Below are 20,321 nucleotides of genomic sequence, written 5' to 3'. Positions count from 1 at the left end.
TTACAAGTAAATGGAGCATTGTAGCGCTACATGGGAATTGTCATACATGCATATTACATTCATCTAACCTAGATTATTAAGTCACATACGTCTAGATATCTAGCAAACGAGAGGTTGGGGGAGGGAGTGATGACGGGTAACAAACTACGTTATGGGCATAGTATCGGAGCCGGTACAGTGTTTGAAATGAAGTATAAGGTAAATAAACAACGTGTCCAATGGGTCTGTGACTAGGACCATGTGGGTAATGTAGTGATGTTATAAAAAGGCTCAACACGATCCTAGTTTGTTGACAGGGTGAGAAAGATTGTCCAATAAGTCAAGGCCAGCTTGCGTTATAGTGAAAGCACGGATTTCTCGTGTTTAACATAAGACGAGCCCTGTTCCGGTCGGCACAGTAGAATATCGTTCCAGTTAGGTTGAGGGGGAGTGCTGAGTTGCCCTCTCTTGTCGACAAGGGAGTACCGGAAGCCGAGTAGCATCATGGAGGTGACAAGCTTGAGCTCAAGTCGGGCCAAACGCTGGCCAAGGCAATGCGTCTTACCTTGTTACCGGGAAATTAGGTTTGCTAACAAGCGCGCAATCGACAACGTGGCTTACCTCCTCCCCAACCAACGTAACCGAACGGAACCGTCGCTTCCTTGCGGTTAGGATCGAACCTCCACGGATCAGGGTAGAGGTCTGGATTGAGATGAACGTCCGAGAAAGGATATACTACATATGCCCCTGATGGGATAGTCTTTCCGTCAATCGTCACGTCAGGTCCAAGGTTTCGGCGCATGGCAGTATGAGGCTGCGCGATCCTGAGAGTCTCGCGAATGAGAGAATCAAGAACGGGTGTCTCTGATTCCCAAGCCTCCAGTGGAATGAACGAAAGTTGTTGCGACAAAGAGTGGGAGACGTTAGGGGGGACATAATTTGCTAGGAGTTGCTCCACTTCGGCGATTACTTCGTCCTTGGACTCATGATCACCAAGATAGGTGATGAGCCACGAAGCTGTTGTTCCGGTCGCTCGCGCACCAGCGACTAGCAGGCCCAAAATGAACTGTTGAAACGTCAGATGACTCGGAATGTTCACGCTCAAGAGAAAAGCTTACGCCGACAATAACAAGCCTATCGTCTTTTTCGTCAAGGAGCATCTGCAGAGTATCAGGTTTAGATATTCCACTACGCTCCCGCTCATCAATGGCCCGGACGATAATGTCGTAGATTTTTTTGGTTGCCCACAGCTTCTTGAGCATGCTAGGCCCAGGTAGCCATGGAAGTAAGACAGTCGCGGGCGTTGTTCCACTGTCCAAGGTGTCGTATAGTTCTTTGAGATGCGCAACTTGAACAGGATCGTCTGCTAACTCCTCGCAGGAGAGCGATCGTACAGTAATTTGGAATAAAAGCTGTAGTGTACATGGTCAGGATTTTGGCGAGCCTAACAAATCCAGAAACCAACTTCATAAATTTTTTCAAATGGGTCAAATGTTCCTGAAGGTCCCCACGTTTCCATTACTCTTCGGCAATCCTCCAAGATAGGAGCAATGACTAGGTGTGATGATAAAATGATGAGAATGAATAAATGAATAGATAGATACGACGTACGGCCACTAAGGTGTTCATTTCGCTGAACGGAGGAGAGACGCTTATGAATTTGCGCGACGCGCTTAGTCTGAAGGTTGGAAGTCACGCCTTTGACGACAGGGATCTAAATAGTGTCAGGATTGGCGCACATATTGTCGATCATAGAGGGAGATACTGACAGCTCCAGAAAGCATTTTAAAGCCTTCAGTGAGGTCGAAGTGTTTGTTGGCGAAGAACGATTTGCGGGCCGACTCTCCGGAAACAACAATGACCGTCTCCTGTAGTCATTCAAGTAGTGAGTGGTCGCTGGAGAAGACTTGCTACTATAACGCTTACTCGGAGCATGTTGAACTGAAAGAGGGACTGGCCAGTTTTACGGAAACCATCGTTCAGAAACTCGAAGCGTCGGCGGAAGAATGGGGTAATGGCGAGGAGATGAGAACCGGGGAGAAATACTGGGGCGCCGTCAACAGCACCATCTTTTTGAGAACCAAACCCGAAAAAGAGAAGAATAAAGAGAACAAGTAAAGCGAGAGCCACTTGGGCCTTCAGGCTGGAAAGAAGAAATGCGTCGGCAGCGGATTGTAGGCCGACCGTGTACATGATACAAGCTGTCGGACGCGAAAGATAATATTTGAGGACGGCAACGAAAACTTGTGTGATGGCGCGACTTTATATGGCACCTCAAGTTCATATAACCCATCCACATGCGAGACGGGCCAACATGCTGCCTCGCCATGTATGTACATGAGTGCCTTTCGGTGATCTGATCGACAAGAACTCGAATCTTGGTGAGAATTATTGGCTTCGGTTCCGCAATCCTAGGTGCGCGGTAAATACGTAATCGTCTCGTGGCCTAGCCCTGTGTATGTACGTTTGCGCTCCGTCGGAGACGATGACGACGCTCTGTAGGTAGCCTAACGTACTTTGTGTTGTACGTCCTGTCCATTTCCTTAACTTTCATTGGCCGCCAGAGATTCCGCATCCGGCCCTGCATCGCAGCACTCTCCAATACCTAAAAAATAAAACTCGGCTACCTCGAGGTCTTGGTGTGGCAAGGCATCTTTGCATATACTCGTCATCATCTGCCGGACGCCGATGGACCAGAGCCTCGATCCCCATTCACAACGAAATCCGTCTATCGTCTAACGCAAACGTCACCTTCGTAAATACACATCCCGAGGACTCCCGTATGCAGCGTGCGGTCACCGAAGGTATACAATCAAGCCCATTCAAATCGTCAATTAAAATAAGGATGACCAAACTTCCATTAGGCTTACGGATACACCCTGCAACGTGGATTTTGTCTCCGCGCAATGACTCCGCCGGAACGGTGAGCCTGGTGTATAGGCGAAGACAGCCGTTAGGGCATGTTTCAGATATTTTCCCAGGCTGTCCTACCACTGCGTAATACCCACGACGCAGCGACGCAACACCAGCATGTCACAATTTCCATCCATCCAAGCCAGAATGCCAATGATCGAAGGCAGTCAATACACACATCCAGTGAGCCAAAGCGGCCAGGACCACACAGAAGTGAAATATCTGATGTGATGCGAAGAGTAAGTCGAATTTCCCTGGAGCCAGACGTTCCGGTATGCGATTAGCGCTGCGCGGGGATGAATTGTAACATCAGGCATTTGTGTGGAGGGCGGGAAATGAGGGTCCACGCACTAAATCAACGCGCCCGTGATGTATAGACCGCCTGATGCGAGCAGCCAACCAAAACCCATCTCGGAAAATAGCTTGAATGTTCCATGCGATACCAATAAGTGAGCTACTGGGACCATTGCGGACAATCCGAGACCAATGAAAACACAGGTACGTGCACCTCGGTGTGTTGGTTTTGCATATTCAGGGTTGAGAACGATATATGCCGCTCCTTAAAACGTGTATTGGTAAATGACTTGCTAATGGACTGATATCAATGGACAACACCGACCTGCGCCAACTAGTGCGATGGAACATAGATAACAGGCTTGTAAGGCCGGTTCACAATAGAATCCGTAATAAAGGCATGGTACAAAAGATCCGACGGTGAGGACTACGGAAGGATTCATCGAAATGAGATAGAGGTGGCGATACCTTTACTTACTGACGATTCCCGAATAATCCAATGCATGGCACTGCGTCGACACCTGTGATCAATTTTGAATCACGAGTCAGATCGTGCAGTCGCAACTTTGAGAAGGCTGACCTGTGCCGAATGGCAAGTGGCAGTAGTGGAACATGGCACTCGCAGTAAGGCAGAACACTGCAGAGAGTAGAAATATAGCAAAGACGGAAGTATCCAGCCAGGTGGTAGTGCTATACGCCAAGATATATTGCCCGCGGAATGTCATCAGGATCCAGAGGAAAACCACAGCGCCAGCTAGATGGCTGAGGATGTTCACTGGAAAACGCAATGGATCATATCTACTTTTGAGAATAAGAAACTTACCAGTTTCGTTATGAGGATCTACCCAGGACAAAATTAATCAATGACATATAAATGTTGGGCAACTCGAATTTCCTCACAACTGTAGATAGATGCAATGCAACCTGACCAGCAGTTCTGCACTCTAGTAGTACAGCAGTCAATCAACCATCTGCGCTGTGGCAAGTCGGAGACTTGCACCCCTCGATACGCAGTCTTACCGTCTGTAGCCCGTTAAAATGTACTCGTTATCCCTCTGCCATTCTGGTATTTCGTGCCAAGAAAGCGTCATCCGTTGCTTGTTAGGACCAGTTTGCAAAACGTGGTGTCTAGGTCCATTCTGATTGCTGAGGTTGCGTTTGCGTGCCTTGAGCTCCGACATACGGTAAAAAAAACACCTCCAGGTATCGAGATTGAGAGAACAATAGGTGTAGGCTTTCCGTTGGTATATATAGAAGTTGCAAGACACAAATAGTTTGGCTCAGATTCAGCACTTCATGCGCATGAAGTTTCAAGTCAAGCCTGCGTGACAGGCACGGCATGACTCCAATTTACCATACACTCCCCAGTCACAATTAGATGCACGTGAAGGACAAAGAACAGCACACTCATCCCACATGACGCGCAAGGTACCGCCTCGCAAGTCTGGAGAATGTGCCTGTAAACTGATATTAATGCATAGAACCCAAGGTTGTCATCGATGTGGGTACAGTTTCAATCTCAATGAGCGCCAATCGACAAGCTGTAGCGCTCATTGTTGAACTTCAATCACTGAAATGACCTGGCGATCGTCAGTACTTCAGTACTCTTCCTCAGTCATTATATCTCAGTGAATATCGTCGCTACTTCCATCGCTATGGGGCATTTTTTCTTCGAAGACTCGATACGATGGCCGCTTCAACTTCTGGAATCTGTTAGGCTAAGTTGAACCTTCCGAGTCCTAGGAACCACTTCATCAGCTCACGGCCTCAGGAGGGGCGTTAGATATGGTTAGGGTTTGTAGCATACCAGAGTCACCATATACGGCAAGAAGTTTCCACACCCATTTGAACGAGATGAATTTATCGTGCCAGTGCATGATATCACGCAAGTCCTTCTTGGTCAGGTCATGTTGCCCTGGCCACTGAGTCTGTGACCGGCACCCTCAGCACCCCGTACTTCGCAGAAACTTTGTTACTGTCAGTTCTTGTTTTTCGTTATTCTCTGACACATATCATGTTCGATCACGAAAGCTCTCAGTCGCAGACACGTGTCATCGAAGGGTCGTTCAGCTGCGCGCAGCCACAAACGGAATACGTCGACCAGCGAAAGTGGATTGACCACTCAATCGCCACTTACCAAAACGCGCTTGCTCACGAATGCAGTTGAATTCCGACTAGGTCAGCAAAATGTTCTCGACGAAGCCTTCTCCTTTGTTGAGTCTGAATATACTACAGTTGCTAATGTTATTACACGATAAAAAATGAATATAGGTCCAACACGCGGTGAGAATTGATGTAAACAACCGAGACGACGAGTCTGGTATTTCACGCAGTAAACAGCTAAGAGATGAATACTTTCTTGAGTGCACTGAACTCGCACGTTTGGCCAGTCACTTGGCAAGTGACCATGCCATTGTGCTTCGCTGCCATATCTTCCAGTGCCTGACAGTAGAACATGAGTATCAGTTGGTCACATGAAGAAGTCGGTGATAGGTTCGTTTTCAAAAGTGAAAGACATACCTCTCTCGAGTAAACTTGACCATTTTGAAACACCATGGGCATATTGTCCTCGTCCATGATCTTGCCGCTAATTCGACAAACAATAGTGGAGTTGGCGTGGTGACTGAATGGAACTTCTCGAGCCAGAGTGTTTATGCTAGGGTCGCACACCGGGCAGTCGATATTGTGGGATGACCTGTCGTTGCAGGAAGGCAGCTTCAGTGAAGCTAGGCCAGAATAGAGAGCAAGATTGAGAAGGGGTTCAGTGGGTAAAGAGTTCAGATTGTAGATGGCAAGCCGAAAGGCTTGAATAAGATCAAGCCAGCGGGAATCATCATACAGTCTCTGTGAGGTACAATGAGATACAAATGCAGGTGGCGCAACGTTATCTTACGCGGTACGGGCCACACGTCGTAGAAGGTTTTATTGCAAGTAGAGTGGCAGCCTGCATAATCTGTGGGAGATGTGTTTCTTGCCATGACACGAGATGCTTTTTCGAGTAAGCCATGGCCTCCTGCTTCTTCTGATCACGCGCCAACTCGATGTACTCTTGTAAGCGAAGTTCAAATTCGAGCGTGGTCTACGGAAGAATCAATATACTTCCATAGAGATCACATTATCGCAGCATTCAGTCTCACCTTAATTTTCCGCAACGCCGTCTTGTTCTCGCTACACCATGCCAGTGCTTCAGTGCAGCTGTGCTTGGAAAGTGCCAATTCAATTCTTCGGATGTCTGTAAACAGATCGATGTCCACAAGGGTCTAGTGAAAGCGGCAGGCGCCATGAGTTGCTATGAACAATTTGCGGAACTACAAACCTCTATGTTCCTATCCTGTGCCAGTGTTCGTGCTGTGTTTTCCCGTCCAGTCCGGAGGGCCCAGTCAACAAGCCATCTGTCAAGCCGCGTGTCCGCCCACCGCGAAAAATCGAGGCTACCGGTGGTTTGCAGGGTCTCAACCGCCATGAGATGCTGTAACCTCTCCCGAGTGACATCAAGGGTGGGCTTTCCAGCGGTATCCTGCAGTTCGGAAAGCTGTGTGTAATGCCCACCGATGTAAAATGAGATCCGAATTAGCAAACAACTCCACGTACCTTGCGCTTGAGGTTCTCAACCCGACCTATCATCCCATCTACGCTCTTGGCGGCGTCCTCGAGGTTGACCTCGCGGCTCTTGGATCGTTGTAGTAGGTCATTTGAGACAGTCTGGACATTTCCGAGCTCGCGCTCTATATTCCGTTGTGTAGCACGGAAGACTTTCCGATAGTTTTCATAAGGGACCTGGCGGTGTGTGATTGTAGTGAGGTCATTGAGAATTAGCAGGCGTAACTGCGCACCCGTGCAAACGGCTGCTCAAATAGCAACACCCCCTCGTAATTGAGCTTTGTTGAGCTCATATCAATAGTATAAAAACCTGTGTTGAAAGCCTAGCTATCGAGGTTGGCGTTGGTAAGGAATCGGGATTAAATATTAAGTGATCGCAGTACTTGCAATCGAGTGTTATTACCCTCACGTGACTTGAAAGGCTCAGTGGGTTTACTAGTAAGTAAGTAATATAAAGGTTAGTAATTATACCGCTACGGTACTGAGGGATCATACCGTGTTGTCAGGGGGAAGCTGATTCGTGTATCTGGCGGTGAACTACTTTGAGGGGGAAGGGCGGCTAGTCATAAATTGGCTCTGGACAATTCGGCGGTGATCAAACTTCATCAAAGCAACCGGGGCTTTCACTGCAAGACAATGTCCTGGGCACAGCTGCGACGGGCAAAGCATCTGGCGAACTTGTGGCAGACGTACTAAGAGAGCAGCAGCACACGGAGACACGGCAGAGACCCAACATTTATTACCCAATTGTATACGTGAGCCCCTAGGATCTGTGTGGAGTCGCCGCAAAATAGCAATCCTACATTCGCATTAAGAGAGGGGGACCATGGGGATGCTACTGAGGCTTCTGCTATGGGAAATACATGTCATACACACATTTCCGCACTACCCCATGCTCAAAAATTTGGCGGGAAATTCCCCTTGCACATGTCGCGTCAATCACCGCCATCAAGACCACCCCCTTTATCTTATTGCCTTTAGCTGGGCTTAATACTTCCCATACCTGTGACATGCATGTGCTATACCTCGGACAGCTACAATACACTACTATAGGATTATCCTGCATGTATTTTCAACCATACACAATAGCCTGGCGGACGACAAACAAGCTATCAAACAAAAGGCGTAATCATCAGTTTATCTCACCGCCTTCTGTCATCCTGTGACCCCCGTCTCCATGCTATGAAATCCCGAATTAAGGCCACCACAAGAGGGACAGATATAGATGCGAATAGTGGCGTATACACTGCATACTTGTGCTCGGCAGGAAAGTACAGCAATGCCAGCATCCCAGGATTAAAGAAAGCGCGTGATGCCATAGATAATGCCTTACTGGACCATCGAAGAGCAAGCGCCGGCGAGGCCACGGCGGTGCGATAGGCCTGCATTGTTTGAGCACAGTCTTCATTAATATGACATTAAATGCAGAACGCACCTCGTGGAGCGATGCAAGGGCATCTAGGACATCATCTCGTACCACTTGCCCAACAGGCATGTTATTGATCTGATCCACGAGCTTCACAATGCTATGCAATGTGTCCTGGCTGCCTTGCACGTTCTGCAATGCACGACGCCGGAGTAGAGCATCTAACTGCCAGTCAGATAGAAAGCTTCCTTCCATGCTCAGGCCGAGGGGAACGGGTGGCACGCCTAAAAGGGCAGCTAGCTGGGCGGCAAAGTTGCGGAAAACTGGTTTTAGATCGTTATATGAAAGATGCAACGACGAGGAGTTGAGTTCGTTGTTGAGGATGAAAATGCTGCCCCATTGGGGCAAAAGGAAGGAGCTCTGATTTGTTGGACGACCTATCGATAAGTCAGAAATGACCAGAAGTGAGTGTGCACGACATTTGCCTTCACTGTCAACAATGTTCATGGGTGAGTGGGTCTCAGAGGGAGCGAATAGAACGAAATGGAGAACAGGATCATTCGAGACGCTGGATGCTACAATAACTGGTCAGGTGTTGACACTGTCGATCACAATGCAGTACTGACCAAGTGTCCATTCGGCAGAGTTGATAAACACCGTCAAGTCTTCCTGAGTAAGCCCTGATGCTTCAGTGTCACCAAGGGTCAGGCGTTTCGGCTCAAATGCTAATGGAGCATGATACTGGACTTGACTTTCGACTGTAAAGTTGTGCAAAATAGAGAGTCGAGAGGTCAGCGGAAATATGAATTCTGATAAAGCGCCTTTAGAGTTGGTCTCGAAATACAGGGGTCATATGGATTACCCGCGAGCGCAGTTTGCACATCCCATGTCTCAACAAATCGATTGGGGGTTGCGTCTTCGTTTAGCAGCGTAAAAGCGAGACGATAGTGGTCTGAGTATTGAACAACACGCTGCGAATGTGAAGTGCTCGACTCTGGGGGAGCTATGAGGTCGGACAATATATAGCTTAATCTCGTTGCTAATGTGAGAGCAGTCGAATGCATTTCAAAATACCGCACTCTTATTGGCTCACCTGACTGCGCATCGGTCTTGCTCACCCACAAATGTCTTGAATGGGTAATTGAGGTCTGTTCACCAAGGGCAACTGTATATAGGCTGGATGCTACTACAGTGACACGTCAAATTGCCCTGTCAACTAATACGATTTTCGTGAGCGCACACACCTTCATCATTTCTGTCTTGTAGGCGTAGGTCAATGCCCCTCCACCTTCCAGGTTCATTTATCATAGAATCACGAAGTAATGTTTGGACCTGAGAGTTTAGGCTAGGATTTTGTTGGCTAATAGACGCATCAAATTGAACAGCGATAGGAAAGACGATGTTGCTCTGAACTTGTGATCGTACTTGACTGGTTGGAAGTGCGAGTCTCTCGATACTCGTCAAATGCCACCAGAATGGTAAAGCCAGAATAATAACGATCCAATACGAGGCCAGGACAGCTCTACGGATCCAGTCTCTTTCGAAGCTAAGATTTCGAGGATCCTTGAAGCCAGAGCCAGTGTTTGCGAAAGCAACAGAGTCCATCCTAGTAGAGTCGAGCAGTCGCCCAGTAATAATAATAATACCAACAACATCGACGACCCGCAGATGGGGGGTCGGAGTTTCAATCCCTTCTTGCTAGAGATCACTCATCTACCTCAAGCGTTTGCTTCGACTGAGCGTCTTCGCTTTTAGTTGCATCGAAGTTTCAACATTCATGTTCAATAACTGACCTTCACTTGCTTTCAAATAGTTCTACAAATATTTGCATCACCACGACGCGCTAGGCTAATTTTCAACTCGACCTCTCTTCCATTCCTACCTGTGACAAGCGTTGCAGCATCTTGGAGGTCCCAATCCTCTCAAGCATGACATCTGCAAGCTACGAAACTTCTACTTTTGCTAACCCTTCGTCCGTATATGACATACGGCGCTCTCTAGGTGGCAGTTTCTCATCTGCATACGACGTAAGTTCTCGTGAGAGTCGTACTTTCTTGGGTCGTTCAAATGCCCTCTTTCTTAGTCGCCCTATTCTACTGCACGTCGAAGATCTCCATCTCCTGGTCCATCTTCGAGGAGATACGCCCCAGTATGATAGTTATATCCCCCGTGGGGGACCTAGCTATCGTAGTGATGATCATCCGAACATTTACAGACCAAATGCATGGAGACAAGAACGCTACAACAGCCGCAGTCCATCCCCAGATCGTTACGACCGGTCTCGTTCTATGGAACCGCGCTTCTGGGATCCCGGTTCCCGCTGGCAGTCCTCTTGGCAAGATCGAAGATCCTCTCCGAGTCCACCACCTCTACGGGAAAAACTTCGCAGAGATATCATGGCAGAGCGAATGTTCGAGCCATCAGACTCCTGGAAGCAAACACACGTCGATCGTTCCGGCCGATACGAAGCGTTTGTCCATTTGCGTATCACTTAGTATTTTTTCTCATCATCGTATGTAGGTTGGAACCCCCAAGTCCAAGGTTTCCAGATTATCGTGCTCGTCCTGCACGGGATTACTCTCCCCAGAAGTCACCAGTGTACCCTCCTATTCATGGTGATACTTATCGTCCTTATTCTAGTGGTCAAATCCACCGAGAACCACACGTATTTGTTCGGTCAGATTCATACCGGCCACAATATGATGATAGTTCTCGGCGGTCACCGCGCTCAGTTGATAAATCGAACACAGATGCTTGCTATCCCGGTCGACCATCTAGTCATTATGATCACGATGATACACGATCTTCGACCTCCATTGCTAGCACACCGCCTCGCCATGCCGCTAGCTCTCCTCCCCCAGACCCATATATCATTGATCGTGACGTTCGTAGGCATTCACCATCTTGCAGACGTGCGTCACCCGCCCACTCCGTAGCACGATCTAGAGCATCCTCGAAATCTTCTGAGCCCCCACTTAAAAGATTGAAGTCGAGATCTTCATCCCGATCATCTGCTTCTTCTCGACCTGATAAATCTACTATCTCCGCGCATAATGGTCTTAAGGATACCGTGTCATCGAAACCAAATCGAGAGAGCACAACTCAACAAGCACCCATGCATGTGTTGTCGCGAGATCCTAATCGACTTGGTTCTACATCGAGCACCCTTGCTGGAAAGGGTTCTGCGCACCCTGAGCCTCTACCCCACGAGTTGCCGCACGTGGGTGCCAAACCGGTCCATCCTGTGATGAATGGTGAGCTTAATGGTCCGCCTTTGGCATCGAACTTCCCGCGTTCTCCACCAAGTTTATCGTCAGGAGAAGGTACGACCATCCTTTTTGCTTGTCGATAACCCTGAAGACATATACCAATTTTAGATATCGAGATGTCTCCTCCTGGGCTTATATCTTCTCATACTCTCCCTGGTGACGTGGAATTCGCCTTCTTGGGGGATTCAGCTGGTAAAGGGACTGAAATGCAAACCAACAAAACCTCTCCTATTTTTGATGAAGTTCATACCCAGTCCATTAGTCCGGCTACGCCCAGTCCTGCTTTGAAATCTGTGGGGGCGGTCGTCGATGACTCACTGGCGTTCGCGTCCGCGACCTGCGGCTCCTTCACCAGAATCAAGAACACCGGAGAAAGATATTGATGTTGGCTCCCTGCGAACATTAACAGGAGATACTCCGTTGCTACAGTCTGTCCCACCAGTCATTGCCGCTGAATCGGTCGGCAGTCCATCTCGTGTCGAGGCAGAAGAACAGCTTTTGACTCCTGCACTTGACGTAGAACAGCCCGCAACGTGGTTTTATGGTCGTCCGCCTTTGGCAGACTCGACTGCAAAAGCCCTCCGTTTTGTAGTCCTAACGAGGCTTCAATGTGATCGTCAGACGCGCGATGAGCGTGTTGTTCCGGTTCTTAGGGCCAATCGGGCGATTCGCGAGCCTTCTCTGCCTTCACCAATTGACGCGCAAGACAAGCTGTTTCAGGAATTTGCAGCTGATCAGCCTTGTCAGGAAAGAATGGCTTTACATTCTCAGTCTATTAGATCATCCTTATCAGGACACTTCCTGGAGCGAGAAACAGCCCTTCGGGAAAAGCAACAAAAGCTGAGAGAACAATATCTTGAGCTACATCAGCAATGGATAGCGCAATGTGCCCAGGCTCGATAATGTGTCAAAAGGCGGTCTACCTGAGGAATCTATGCCAGCTTCTGCAGGCGGCAGGTCCACCAGACGATCAGCTGCCGTTTTAGGTGATGCTGTTCGCTCTGATCTTGAGATGGAGCAGATCATCGCGAATCTTGGGATGGAGGAGCTGACGGATCCAAGCTACTTGGCGATCAAGAACGTCGCAAAGATACCGGATATGGTCTCTGTCGTTGATGGCCGTGGACCGTACTCTTACGACGATACGAACAATCTCTTGGACGACCCTGCGGAGTTCTATAGCTCGTCCTCGGCTCTTGACCTCTGGACGGAAGAGGAGCGCATTGTCTTCAAGGAGAGATACGCTGCCCATCCGAAGCAATTCGGGCTTATTGCTCAACATCTGCCCAATAAGACTGCCGCCCAGTGTGTCACGTACTACTACCTGCACAAGCCGCACGTCGACTTCCGCAAGGCCATTGCACAGTATGGTGCAGGTCGACGCCGGAGGAACGGCAGGGGGGCTAACAAGCAGAAAGGCAACGCACTGCTTGCAGATATTCGCCGCCATGATGATGAGGTATTGGCTGCTCACCCCACCTCTTCGGCTGTACCCAGCAAGCGCAGGAGGGCTGCTATGCTGCGATCCAATGTTGAACCCAGGAGAAATCAGTCCCGCAGAAGTACCGTCCAGCCCGACCAGACCCCCACTTCTTCTGGGACAACGCCAGATCCCGAAGCGGATGAGCAGAAGCGCAGGCGGCGCTCCACTGCAGTCGCGCGTTCGTCGGGTCTTGCTCAAGAAGAAGTTGAACCCACTGTACGTCCGGGTCATGCCACTGACTACTGGCGTTTTTGTTGATATATATGCTTTCATGCCACGTTCAGGAACCAGATGCCGAGGCTCCACCTCCAAAGCAAACCAGAAGACCCCGGAAGCCAAGAGCACGCGCAGTTCCCACCCCATCAGAGGGAGCCACCCCCGTTCCAGAACTTCTGGATTATTGCAAGTCGTCGTCGATACCAATGTCATGGTCCAAAGAGGACAAAAGTCAGACCTCTCCTGCACAGCCTCTGAAATCGGCTTGCTGATCTCAGTCCAGGTTTGTTCATTGAGCTTCTATCTCAACATGGTGATAATGTGCACTGCGTCGCTGCCTCTATGCCTCACAAGGACCGTGGTGATCTGGTAGCAGGCTGTGGCGCCGCTTAGCTTGACTGTATAGAATGCAGTACGAGTCAGCAGTTAATATTATGGGAGTCACATGGATGAATTGGCATCTGTTTCTACTGGGGATTCGACGCTTTAACTGTCTGATTCAGTAGTTATACTGCAGTCCTCTCAGGCAACTTTCAGGTGTTATTTCTGATCCGTATATCCGTAGCTTGTATCTCACCCACATATAGTAGTTGTAGTTCACTAATTGTATACTCGAGTCAACGAACGGAAGTATACAGGTCGTCGATTCATCGACGACCCTCTACCATGATGACGTGGTATCCGAAATTCGTCTTGACTAAAGGCGACAAAATGGGTTTGTCGACGGTCGACGGGGTAAGGGCGAATGCAGCATCTTGGAATGCACCCTTGATGACAGAAATAAATTTCCCTTATCCGAGCCAGTCGATAAGTGAAACCACTTACAACCATAGACCCCCGCACCATCCAGCCAAGACTGCCACCAGCTGGGATCCGAGAATGTGACATCCCACCATTATACCTAGTGAGAAAACTCACCTTTAGCTTTGTCCTCTGAGTATTCCTGCGCTACCTTGTCGAAGCGCTGCCCCTCCTGCAAACCAGCTATCAGAACTAGTGCACCTCCATATAATGGCATGTGTTACAACCTGAATCTTCTGCAATGCCTCAGTTGCCTTAGAGTGTTTCTCGCACAGAATATGGCGGACGTTGACAGCAGTTGCGGCCTTCAGACCACCCTTTCCCTGTACATGACTCGAGGTGCGGTTTTCATCAGAAGCAACTATTGTAGCTTACTTTGCCCTCAGATTGATCACCTTTGTCGGCATTCTTGGTGTTTCCACCTTTCTTTTCCGTAGGCTTTTTCTCAGCTGAACCTGACTGTTTCTTGCCCATGGTATGGAAGCGGTGGGGCCTAGCCCAGCCTGAGGGTAGGTGGGTAAATACGTGCTTACTAAAAGTAGAAAGCCTCATTTGCACAACCAGCATTGATATTGAACTACTACAAAGTCTAGGAAGCCACGTCAACCAACTAATCAATGCGGGTACTTGGCTCTACGCGTCCGTGGCCGAGTGGACAAATCAGAAAATGACACAGGCAACAGCACTCAGTACTCAGGGTCGACCTGTGGTAAAGGCCCCGCTGGCAGACTCGGACATGCCGCCGAGTGTCTCTTGGAAACTCAATGATCATAATTTTTGTCTTCCGACCCTTGTCCCAAGTTACAGCTACGCGTCTTCGTCACTCGTCACTCGTTCTATCGTCCACTGCATTTGGTTATCTCATCTTGCACCCGACTCGACATACTTCAACGTTTCAACCCCTACAAACTGTCGCCTTTGTTTCCACGACGCTCTCAATCATACTTTCCCATGGCAGTGGTTATTTGCACTATGAAATATACTGGATTCAACACCTTGTCTTATAGTGTGCAAAATGAGATACAAGTCGGGGATGATAAATAGTCAAGAACAACCTACAACGAGAATAGCAAGGCTGGGTCAGCATCACACGATACTCTGAGCCTCGTACGTCTCCTCCAACTTATATATACCACTTTGACTGATCATTGACCATTACATTGCCCACTTCTCCTCTCCATCTTACCTGAACTTCCCCACCCCCCTACCCCTGTCTTCTCCTATCACTCAATCCGCCTACCACTCCGCCTCTCCATCTTTCTTGCCATTTCCTTCATCACAATATCATGTCCCGAAGCTTATAATGTCAGTCTATATCACCTAGATATTCATTTCGTGATCCTCACGCTCTATCTACAGTCATCGGCGAAAAAAATCTTGAAGTCCCTTCTTTGCGCAGACCTGCAGGTATTTACGTGTTCATCAATGTCGACTCGAGGAGACTCTGTAAATCAGGTATTGGAGTGCTATCATCCAACGAATATGCGATGCGGGTTCAAGAGCGTCACTGGTACTCTGGATGGTCGATGACGCTGTCGCAAAACACGTTCAATCATCAATGCCGAAGCTTTCTGCAATAACATGTTCAATGATTTGGAGGAGCGTGTCAGCGGCCTGGGCACTCCGATCAACAATGCTACGTACGCCGTGAAGAAGGTGTCGCTCGAGCAGAGAATTGTTGTCATTCATATTGGTGTGGTTTCACGCCATATTGCTTTTGTTGACAGCGGATCTGTTTGTTATTATATCCTGAACCATTTTACTGTTTACTTCAAGTTCTTGCAGCCAAGATCAAGCCATTACCTTGGTATTCTTGCGATGATATCAATAGTCGTCTTGTTTTAACACTTTCCTGTCAATGTCATGTTTAGTTCGAATGACTTCTTTCAAAGTTTGGCTACGGGTGACTCAAGGCAGCTGTATGGTGGACAATAGGTTACGGTTCGATAAGTCTGAAATGGCACGGCCCCGGAATCCCCAGTTGGGCCAGGTTGATGCTGAGCCGCTCCAGAGCCGGAGTCACAGCCAGAACCAGATCCCAAGACTATTTACATGGTGTTTGCCCCCATTATCGAGATGTCAAGCAGTGATCAACCTTGATTAACCCGCCCTACAGCGTAGTGGGTGCCACGGGCAGTGGCGAGGCATCGGTCTGTCATCTCTCTATGGTCTAGCTCGCTAATACAAATTTGAATAGCTCATCAGTGCTACATCAGGTTCGGAATTGAGAGTTACGCATGGGGCTTGAGCTTGAGAGCTGTACCAACGAAATACGGACCTCGCAACCATTCCTGTTACACGGAAATCGTGTCATTCTCATCAATACACTGACGTGCTAAAGGTGATTGCAGCTTTTCTGCAGACAATGTTCGTATCTGTCTTTTAGTATGGGCAGCCAAGTGGACTAACAGACTGACCCCTAAGCACAAGCAAAAACAATATCTGCCAGCTGTCACCTACATGCGCTGAGCTGTACATTGCTCAATTGCATGTAATCGACTGGCGGAACTTTACGTAGATCTCTGATCTATGACTTCCCGTCCGCGGATGCACGTTCTATTTTACCTTCGGCGTAACACAGAAGCTACCGTTGTTACGCCTTATTCGTACTGGCCTCGTGTTTGCCTGGCGTCTGTCTGGACAAGTATAAGACCCGTACACCCACCCTGCTTGCCCCTTATCGAATCATTCTCTTTTCTCTTCCCTGCAGAGTTGTCGTCATCTGAACGCCACAGTCAGGTTATTGTAATTCATACAGAGGTGAGCGAAGCTTGAAGCTTGAAGTTGCGCAATCCACAATTAGTTACTTGTTCTAGGTCACGTCGGACGCACACGGAAAATACATTGCCACACCGCCCTCTCAGTAGCGTCAAATCGTCTCCCCCAAGTTTCTATGCACTGCATGGGTATATCGATCTTAATCCCATTCGTGGCTGTTATAGCTGTAACCGTCTTGTCGGAATATTTCCCGCAGGGAGATGGGGAGAGCGAGGCGACAGACCGTGTTAGAAAGGCCAGACTACTATCCTTACAGGAGAGAGCCGAAGAAGCCTGGCGTACCGCGGAGGAAGCAGCAGAACATGCGCAGGAGCTCTTGAAAGAACAGGAATGGGTGGCTGCAGAAGACGGTCGCAAAGCAGAGGAGGAAAGGCTCGCTATCGAGCGTAAATGGTTCGAAGGCGTTCGCCCCGAGTGTCACCCTTCAGAGCAAGATATCAGTCGGATGAAGGTCCAGTATCGTTACAGCCAGGAATTCATTCATATCGCAGTTGTTGGCTCTGCTGGAGCTGGCAAATCGTCCTTCATTAATGCCGTCCGTGGCTTGTCCAGAAATGACCTGGCGGCCGCTCCTACGGGAATCATCGAAACCACTGACACTGTTACGAGATACCCTGATCCGAACTCCCGGATGGTTTGGTACGACGTTCCCGGATCAGGCACTCCAAAGGTGTCTGACTGGCAGTACTTCAATGATATGGGCCTCTACATCTTCGACTGCATTATCGTGCTCACAGACAATCGTATCTTGGAATCTGACCTCGCTATCCTCCGCGCCTGCGAGCGGTTCAGGAATATCGAGGCGTTCATTGTTCGCTCCAAGTCAGACCAGTACATCAACAACATGGTGTGCGAGAAGATGCCGCAAGGTTTCGACCTTCGTGGCCCCGACATGGATGCCAAAACACGTTCTCTTTTATTGCGAACGAAATCCGAAGAACGGGAGAGGTTCATTAACGAAACACGCAAGAATGTGCGAACGCACCTTGAGAGGGCCAACCTCCCTCGGAAGAAGGCCTACATCGTTTGCGTGGACGCCATTCTTGCGGCGGTGAGCAACTCTCGCTCTCCGAAGGCAATTGACGAGGCAGACCTTCTGAATGATGTTGAAGAATTTGTGTGGAAGCGTCTGCAGTCGGGATGTTAAAAGTAATTTTGCTCGATTGTCGATCGGTTCGTTTAGTGCAGTTCCTACCCTATAGATATGCCTGTCCCCTGCGCAAGGTTTGCATTAGTGCCACATGATTTGTTCGATAGTTTTTGTTTATGCATTTCTCGTTGGATGCGACATACCATTCTTCAACCTCAAATCTGTCGTAGTTTAAACTTTCATATCATTATTCGCTGTGATTTATGATGGCGTTGGCGGGCGGGTAGCAAACATGGAGAAAGCAGCTATGTACAGATAGCAAAGCGGTCGCGGGGATTGGGAGAGATGGAGATCCTGATGATAGGTAAGTAGGCGGGATCGATGGGCGGTAGTAACATCATGCAGTAGGCTTGACAGACTCCGAGTCGGCACTTTCCGAGCAACCCACTAACAAACTTTGCGCAGACCTGTCCCCCAGATTTTGTTACAGATTCTACATCCAGTCTGCGTAGACCGGCCAATATTTCCCGCACTTTCTAGACATACCTACTTTCAGACCATAACAGGAGGATGATCACACTCGTTTCCTTAAATGACTTGCACCCTACCACAACAATATGTCGTCCACGGAGTAGCATCCCCTAGTGACTCCTAGCCCCTAGACCCAACTACTTCGAATCACCAGCGTCAATCACGGATCTCAATAATGCTCCACCTGGCCACATATTTCAGGACCCTCTGACCCTCTGAAAAACTCGTCAGTATCGAGGACAATCAAGGATTTCTCATATTTCCGAGCAATGCCAAGGTCATAGAACGCATATCACAATAAACGGGGATGGGGTACATCGATATTTGCAATTTCAAAACACGACAACTATCCGCAATGCTGCGCTCACGTTCAACATCTGCCTTCATACATACAAACAACAAATGACGTAGTTTTGAGTGAGTAATTGGAAGCGGACTGGTGAGACTGGGTTCAGTTTGCCTATCGACAGCTTGCCTGCATATAAATTAACTGGGGCAGTCGCGGGCGTAGCTTGCTCATTGCACAATTTCAATTTAAGGGTTCGATTGCTTGCATATGTGTGATATCTCTACGTAACTGAATCGACTCGCAGAACTTCACATAGAGATCTGATCTACAACTTCTTGTCGACGGATGCACGTTATATTCTACCCTCGGCGTAGCACATCAGAAGCTACGTGAATAGCTTCCAACAATGTAGAAGCTGCCGAAGTTATGCCACCCTATTTGTACTGGCCTCGCGTTTGTCTGGACAAGTATAAGACCTGCACCCCGCTCTGCCTGCCCCCTTGTCAAATCGTTTTCTGTTGTCTTCCCTCTAGAGACATCATCAGCTGCACGTCGCATTCATATTATTGCAATTGATACATAGGTGAGCGAAGTTTGAAGTTCTGCAGCTCACAATTGCCCAATCTTATTCTAGGTTGCATCGGACGCACACGGAAAACACGTTGCCACGACACCCTTCTCAGCAGCCCCATCCGCTAGATTTCTCTACACTGCATGGCTTTCTTCATCGCCCCACTCGTGGTCCCAGCTGTAGTGTCTGCAGTGTCTGCGGCAGTCGCGGTCGTGGCCAGCTGGCCAGCTCATTCTGCAAGAGCCAAGCAACTGGAAGCAGAAGAGGCAGCGAGGAAGATGGAAACCTTGGTGCAGATGGCGACCCTCGTAGCCTTGTCCAAGGCGAACGAGGCCGAAGACAGTGCTAAAACGGCGCGAAATTGTCTGGAAGAACTGCAACGGCTGTCTGCAGAAGCTAGTCGCAGAGCAGAGGAGGCGAGGCTCGCTGTTGAGCGTAAATGGTTCGAAGGCGTTCGCCCCGAGTGTCGTCCTTCGGACAAAGATATCATTCAGATGAAGGCCCAGTATCATTACAGTCCAGGATTCATTCACATCGCAGTTGTTGGCTCTGCTGGAGCTGGCAAGTCGTCCTTCATTAATGCCGTCCGTGGCTTGTCCAGAAATGACCCGGCGGCCGCTCTACGGGAATCGTTGAAACCACTGACACTGTCACGAGATATGCTGATCCGCGTCAAGATTCTCGGATGGTTTGGTACGACGTTCCCGGATCAGGCACTCCAAAGGTGTCTGACTGGCAATACTTCAATGACATGGGCCTCTACATCTTCGACTGCATCATCGTGCTCACAGACAATCGTGTCTTGGATTCCGACCTCGCCATCCTCCGCGCCTGTAAGCAGTTCAGGAACATCGAGGCGTTCATTGTTCGCTCCAAGTCAGACCAGCACATCAACAACATGGTGTGCGAGAAGATGCCGCAAGGTTTCGACCCTTATGATCCAGACATGAACGCCGAAACGCGTTCTCTTTTCCTGCTAAAGAAATTAGAAGAACGGCAAAGGTTCATCGACGAAACATCCCAGAATGTGCAAATGCACCTTGAGAGAGAGAAGCTCCTTCCTAAGAAGGTCTACGTCATTTGCATGGACGCCATGTTTGCAACCGTGAACAAGATCCGCTCTTCAAAGGCAATTGACGAG

At 48.9% G+C, this 20,321-nt stretch overlaps 8 protein-coding genes across 8 annotated transcripts; 3 read left to right on the top strand and 5 right to left on the bottom strand.

The window, feature by feature from the left end:
* Window positions 1-113: 113 nt before the first annotated feature.
* On the bottom strand, window positions 114-2,508 carry BJ212DRAFT_681534 (cytochrome P450). Its single transcript, XM_041343801.1, has 7 exons — window positions 1,906-2,508; window positions 1,749-1,847; window positions 1,591-1,693; window positions 1,445-1,533; window positions 1,098-1,391; window positions 601-1,045; window positions 114-544 (listed from the first exon to the last, which is right to left on the bottom strand). The coding sequence occupies exons 1-7, from the start codon at window positions 2,170-2,172 to the stop codon at window positions 336-338; spliced, it is 1,506 nt and encodes a 501-aa protein (XP_041197523.1). The 5' UTR covers window positions 2,173-2,508; the 3' UTR covers window positions 114-335.
* Window positions 2,509-3,012: 504 nt separating this feature from the next.
* On the bottom strand, window positions 3,013-4,367 carry BJ212DRAFT_1444600 (hemolysin-III related-domain-containing protein; the record flags this gene model as incomplete). The annotated part of the gene is made up of 7 exons (XM_041337983.1): window positions 3,013-3,178; window positions 3,244-3,451; window positions 3,512-3,613; window positions 3,767-3,961; window positions 4,010-4,027; window positions 4,087-4,130; window positions 4,207-4,367. The coding sequence occupies 7 exons, from the start codon at window positions 4,365-4,367 to the stop codon at window positions 3,013-3,015; spliced, it is 894 nt and encodes a 297-aa protein (XP_041197522.1).
* Window positions 4,368-5,375: 1,008 nt separating this feature from the next.
* On the bottom strand, window positions 5,376-7,200 carry BJ212DRAFT_1324349 (CTLH/CRA C-terminal to lish motif domain-containing protein). The gene is made up of 7 exons (XM_041334527.1): window positions 7,020-7,200; window positions 6,778-6,963; window positions 6,503-6,718; window positions 6,324-6,446; window positions 6,080-6,265; window positions 5,707-6,030; window positions 5,376-5,628 (listed from the first exon to the last, which is right to left on the bottom strand). The coding sequence occupies exons 1-7, from the start codon at window positions 7,077-7,079 to the stop codon at window positions 5,527-5,529; spliced, it is 1,197 nt and encodes a 398-aa protein (XP_041197521.1). The 5' UTR covers window positions 7,080-7,200; the 3' UTR covers window positions 5,376-5,526.
* Window positions 7,201-7,708: 508 nt separating this feature from the next.
* Window positions 7,709-9,780, bottom strand: BJ212DRAFT_1324343 (phosphatidylinositol-glycan biosynthesis class S protein-domain-containing protein). Its single transcript, XM_041334526.1, has 7 exons — window positions 9,397-9,780; window positions 9,246-9,338; window positions 9,015-9,191; window positions 8,779-8,961; window positions 8,638-8,727; window positions 8,222-8,589; window positions 7,709-8,168 (listed from the first exon to the last, which is right to left on the bottom strand). Exons 1-7 carry the CDS (start codon window positions 9,755-9,757, stop codon window positions 7,929-7,931), a joined length of 1,512 nt encoding a protein of 503 aa, XP_041197520.1. The 5' UTR covers window positions 9,758-9,780; the 3' UTR covers window positions 7,709-7,928.
* A 439-nt stretch (window positions 9,781-10,219) lies between these two features.
* BJ212DRAFT_1296084 (uncharacterized protein) lies at window positions 10,220-13,513 on the top strand (the record flags this gene model as incomplete). Its single annotated transcript, XM_041332394.1, has 8 exons — window positions 10,220-10,622; window positions 10,673-11,064; window positions 11,142-11,475; window positions 11,530-11,749; window positions 11,784-12,307; window positions 12,336-13,120; window positions 13,189-13,351; window positions 13,404-13,513. 8 exons carry the CDS (start codon window positions 10,220-10,222, stop codon window positions 13,511-13,513), a joined length of 2,931 nt encoding a protein of 976 aa, XP_041197519.1.
* A 254-nt stretch (window positions 13,514-13,767) lies between these two features.
* Window positions 13,768-14,395, bottom strand: BJ212DRAFT_1444597 (uncharacterized protein; the record flags this gene model as incomplete). Its single annotated transcript, XM_041337982.1, has 5 exons — window positions 13,768-13,887; window positions 13,946-13,986; window positions 14,039-14,093; window positions 14,149-14,244; window positions 14,297-14,395. The coding sequence occupies 5 exons, from the start codon at window positions 14,393-14,395 to the stop codon at window positions 13,768-13,770; spliced, it is 411 nt and encodes a 136-aa protein (XP_041197518.1).
* A 2,921-nt stretch (window positions 14,396-17,316) lies between these two features.
* On the top strand, window positions 17,317-18,212 carry BJ212DRAFT_1324309 (uncharacterized protein). Its single transcript, XM_041334525.1, has 3 exons — window positions 17,317-17,612; window positions 17,685-17,914; window positions 17,993-18,212. Exons 1-2 carry the CDS (start codon window positions 17,331-17,333, stop codon window positions 17,844-17,846), a joined length of 444 nt encoding a protein of 147 aa, XP_041197517.1. The 5' UTR covers window positions 17,317-17,330; the 3' UTR covers window positions 17,847-17,914; window positions 17,993-18,212.
* A 1,653-nt stretch (window positions 18,213-19,865) lies between these two features.
* Window positions 19,866-20,166, top strand: BJ212DRAFT_1324304 (uncharacterized protein; the record flags this gene model as incomplete). The annotated part of the gene is made up of 1 exon (XM_041334524.1): window positions 19,866-20,166. A coding segment is annotated over one exon (301 nt), but the record flags the coding sequence as incomplete, so codon positions are not given.
* Window positions 20,167-20,321: the final 155 nt, after the last annotated feature.

This window comes from Suillus subaureus (genome assembly GCF_016647635.1).
Source record: "Suillus subaureus strain MN1 chromosome Unknown BJ212scaffold_4, whole genome shotgun sequence".
NCBI classification, from domain to species: domain Eukaryota; kingdom Fungi; phylum Basidiomycota; class Agaricomycetes; order Boletales; family Suillaceae; genus Suillus; species Suillus subaureus.
This window is presented reverse-complemented; position numbering and strand designations above follow the sequence as displayed.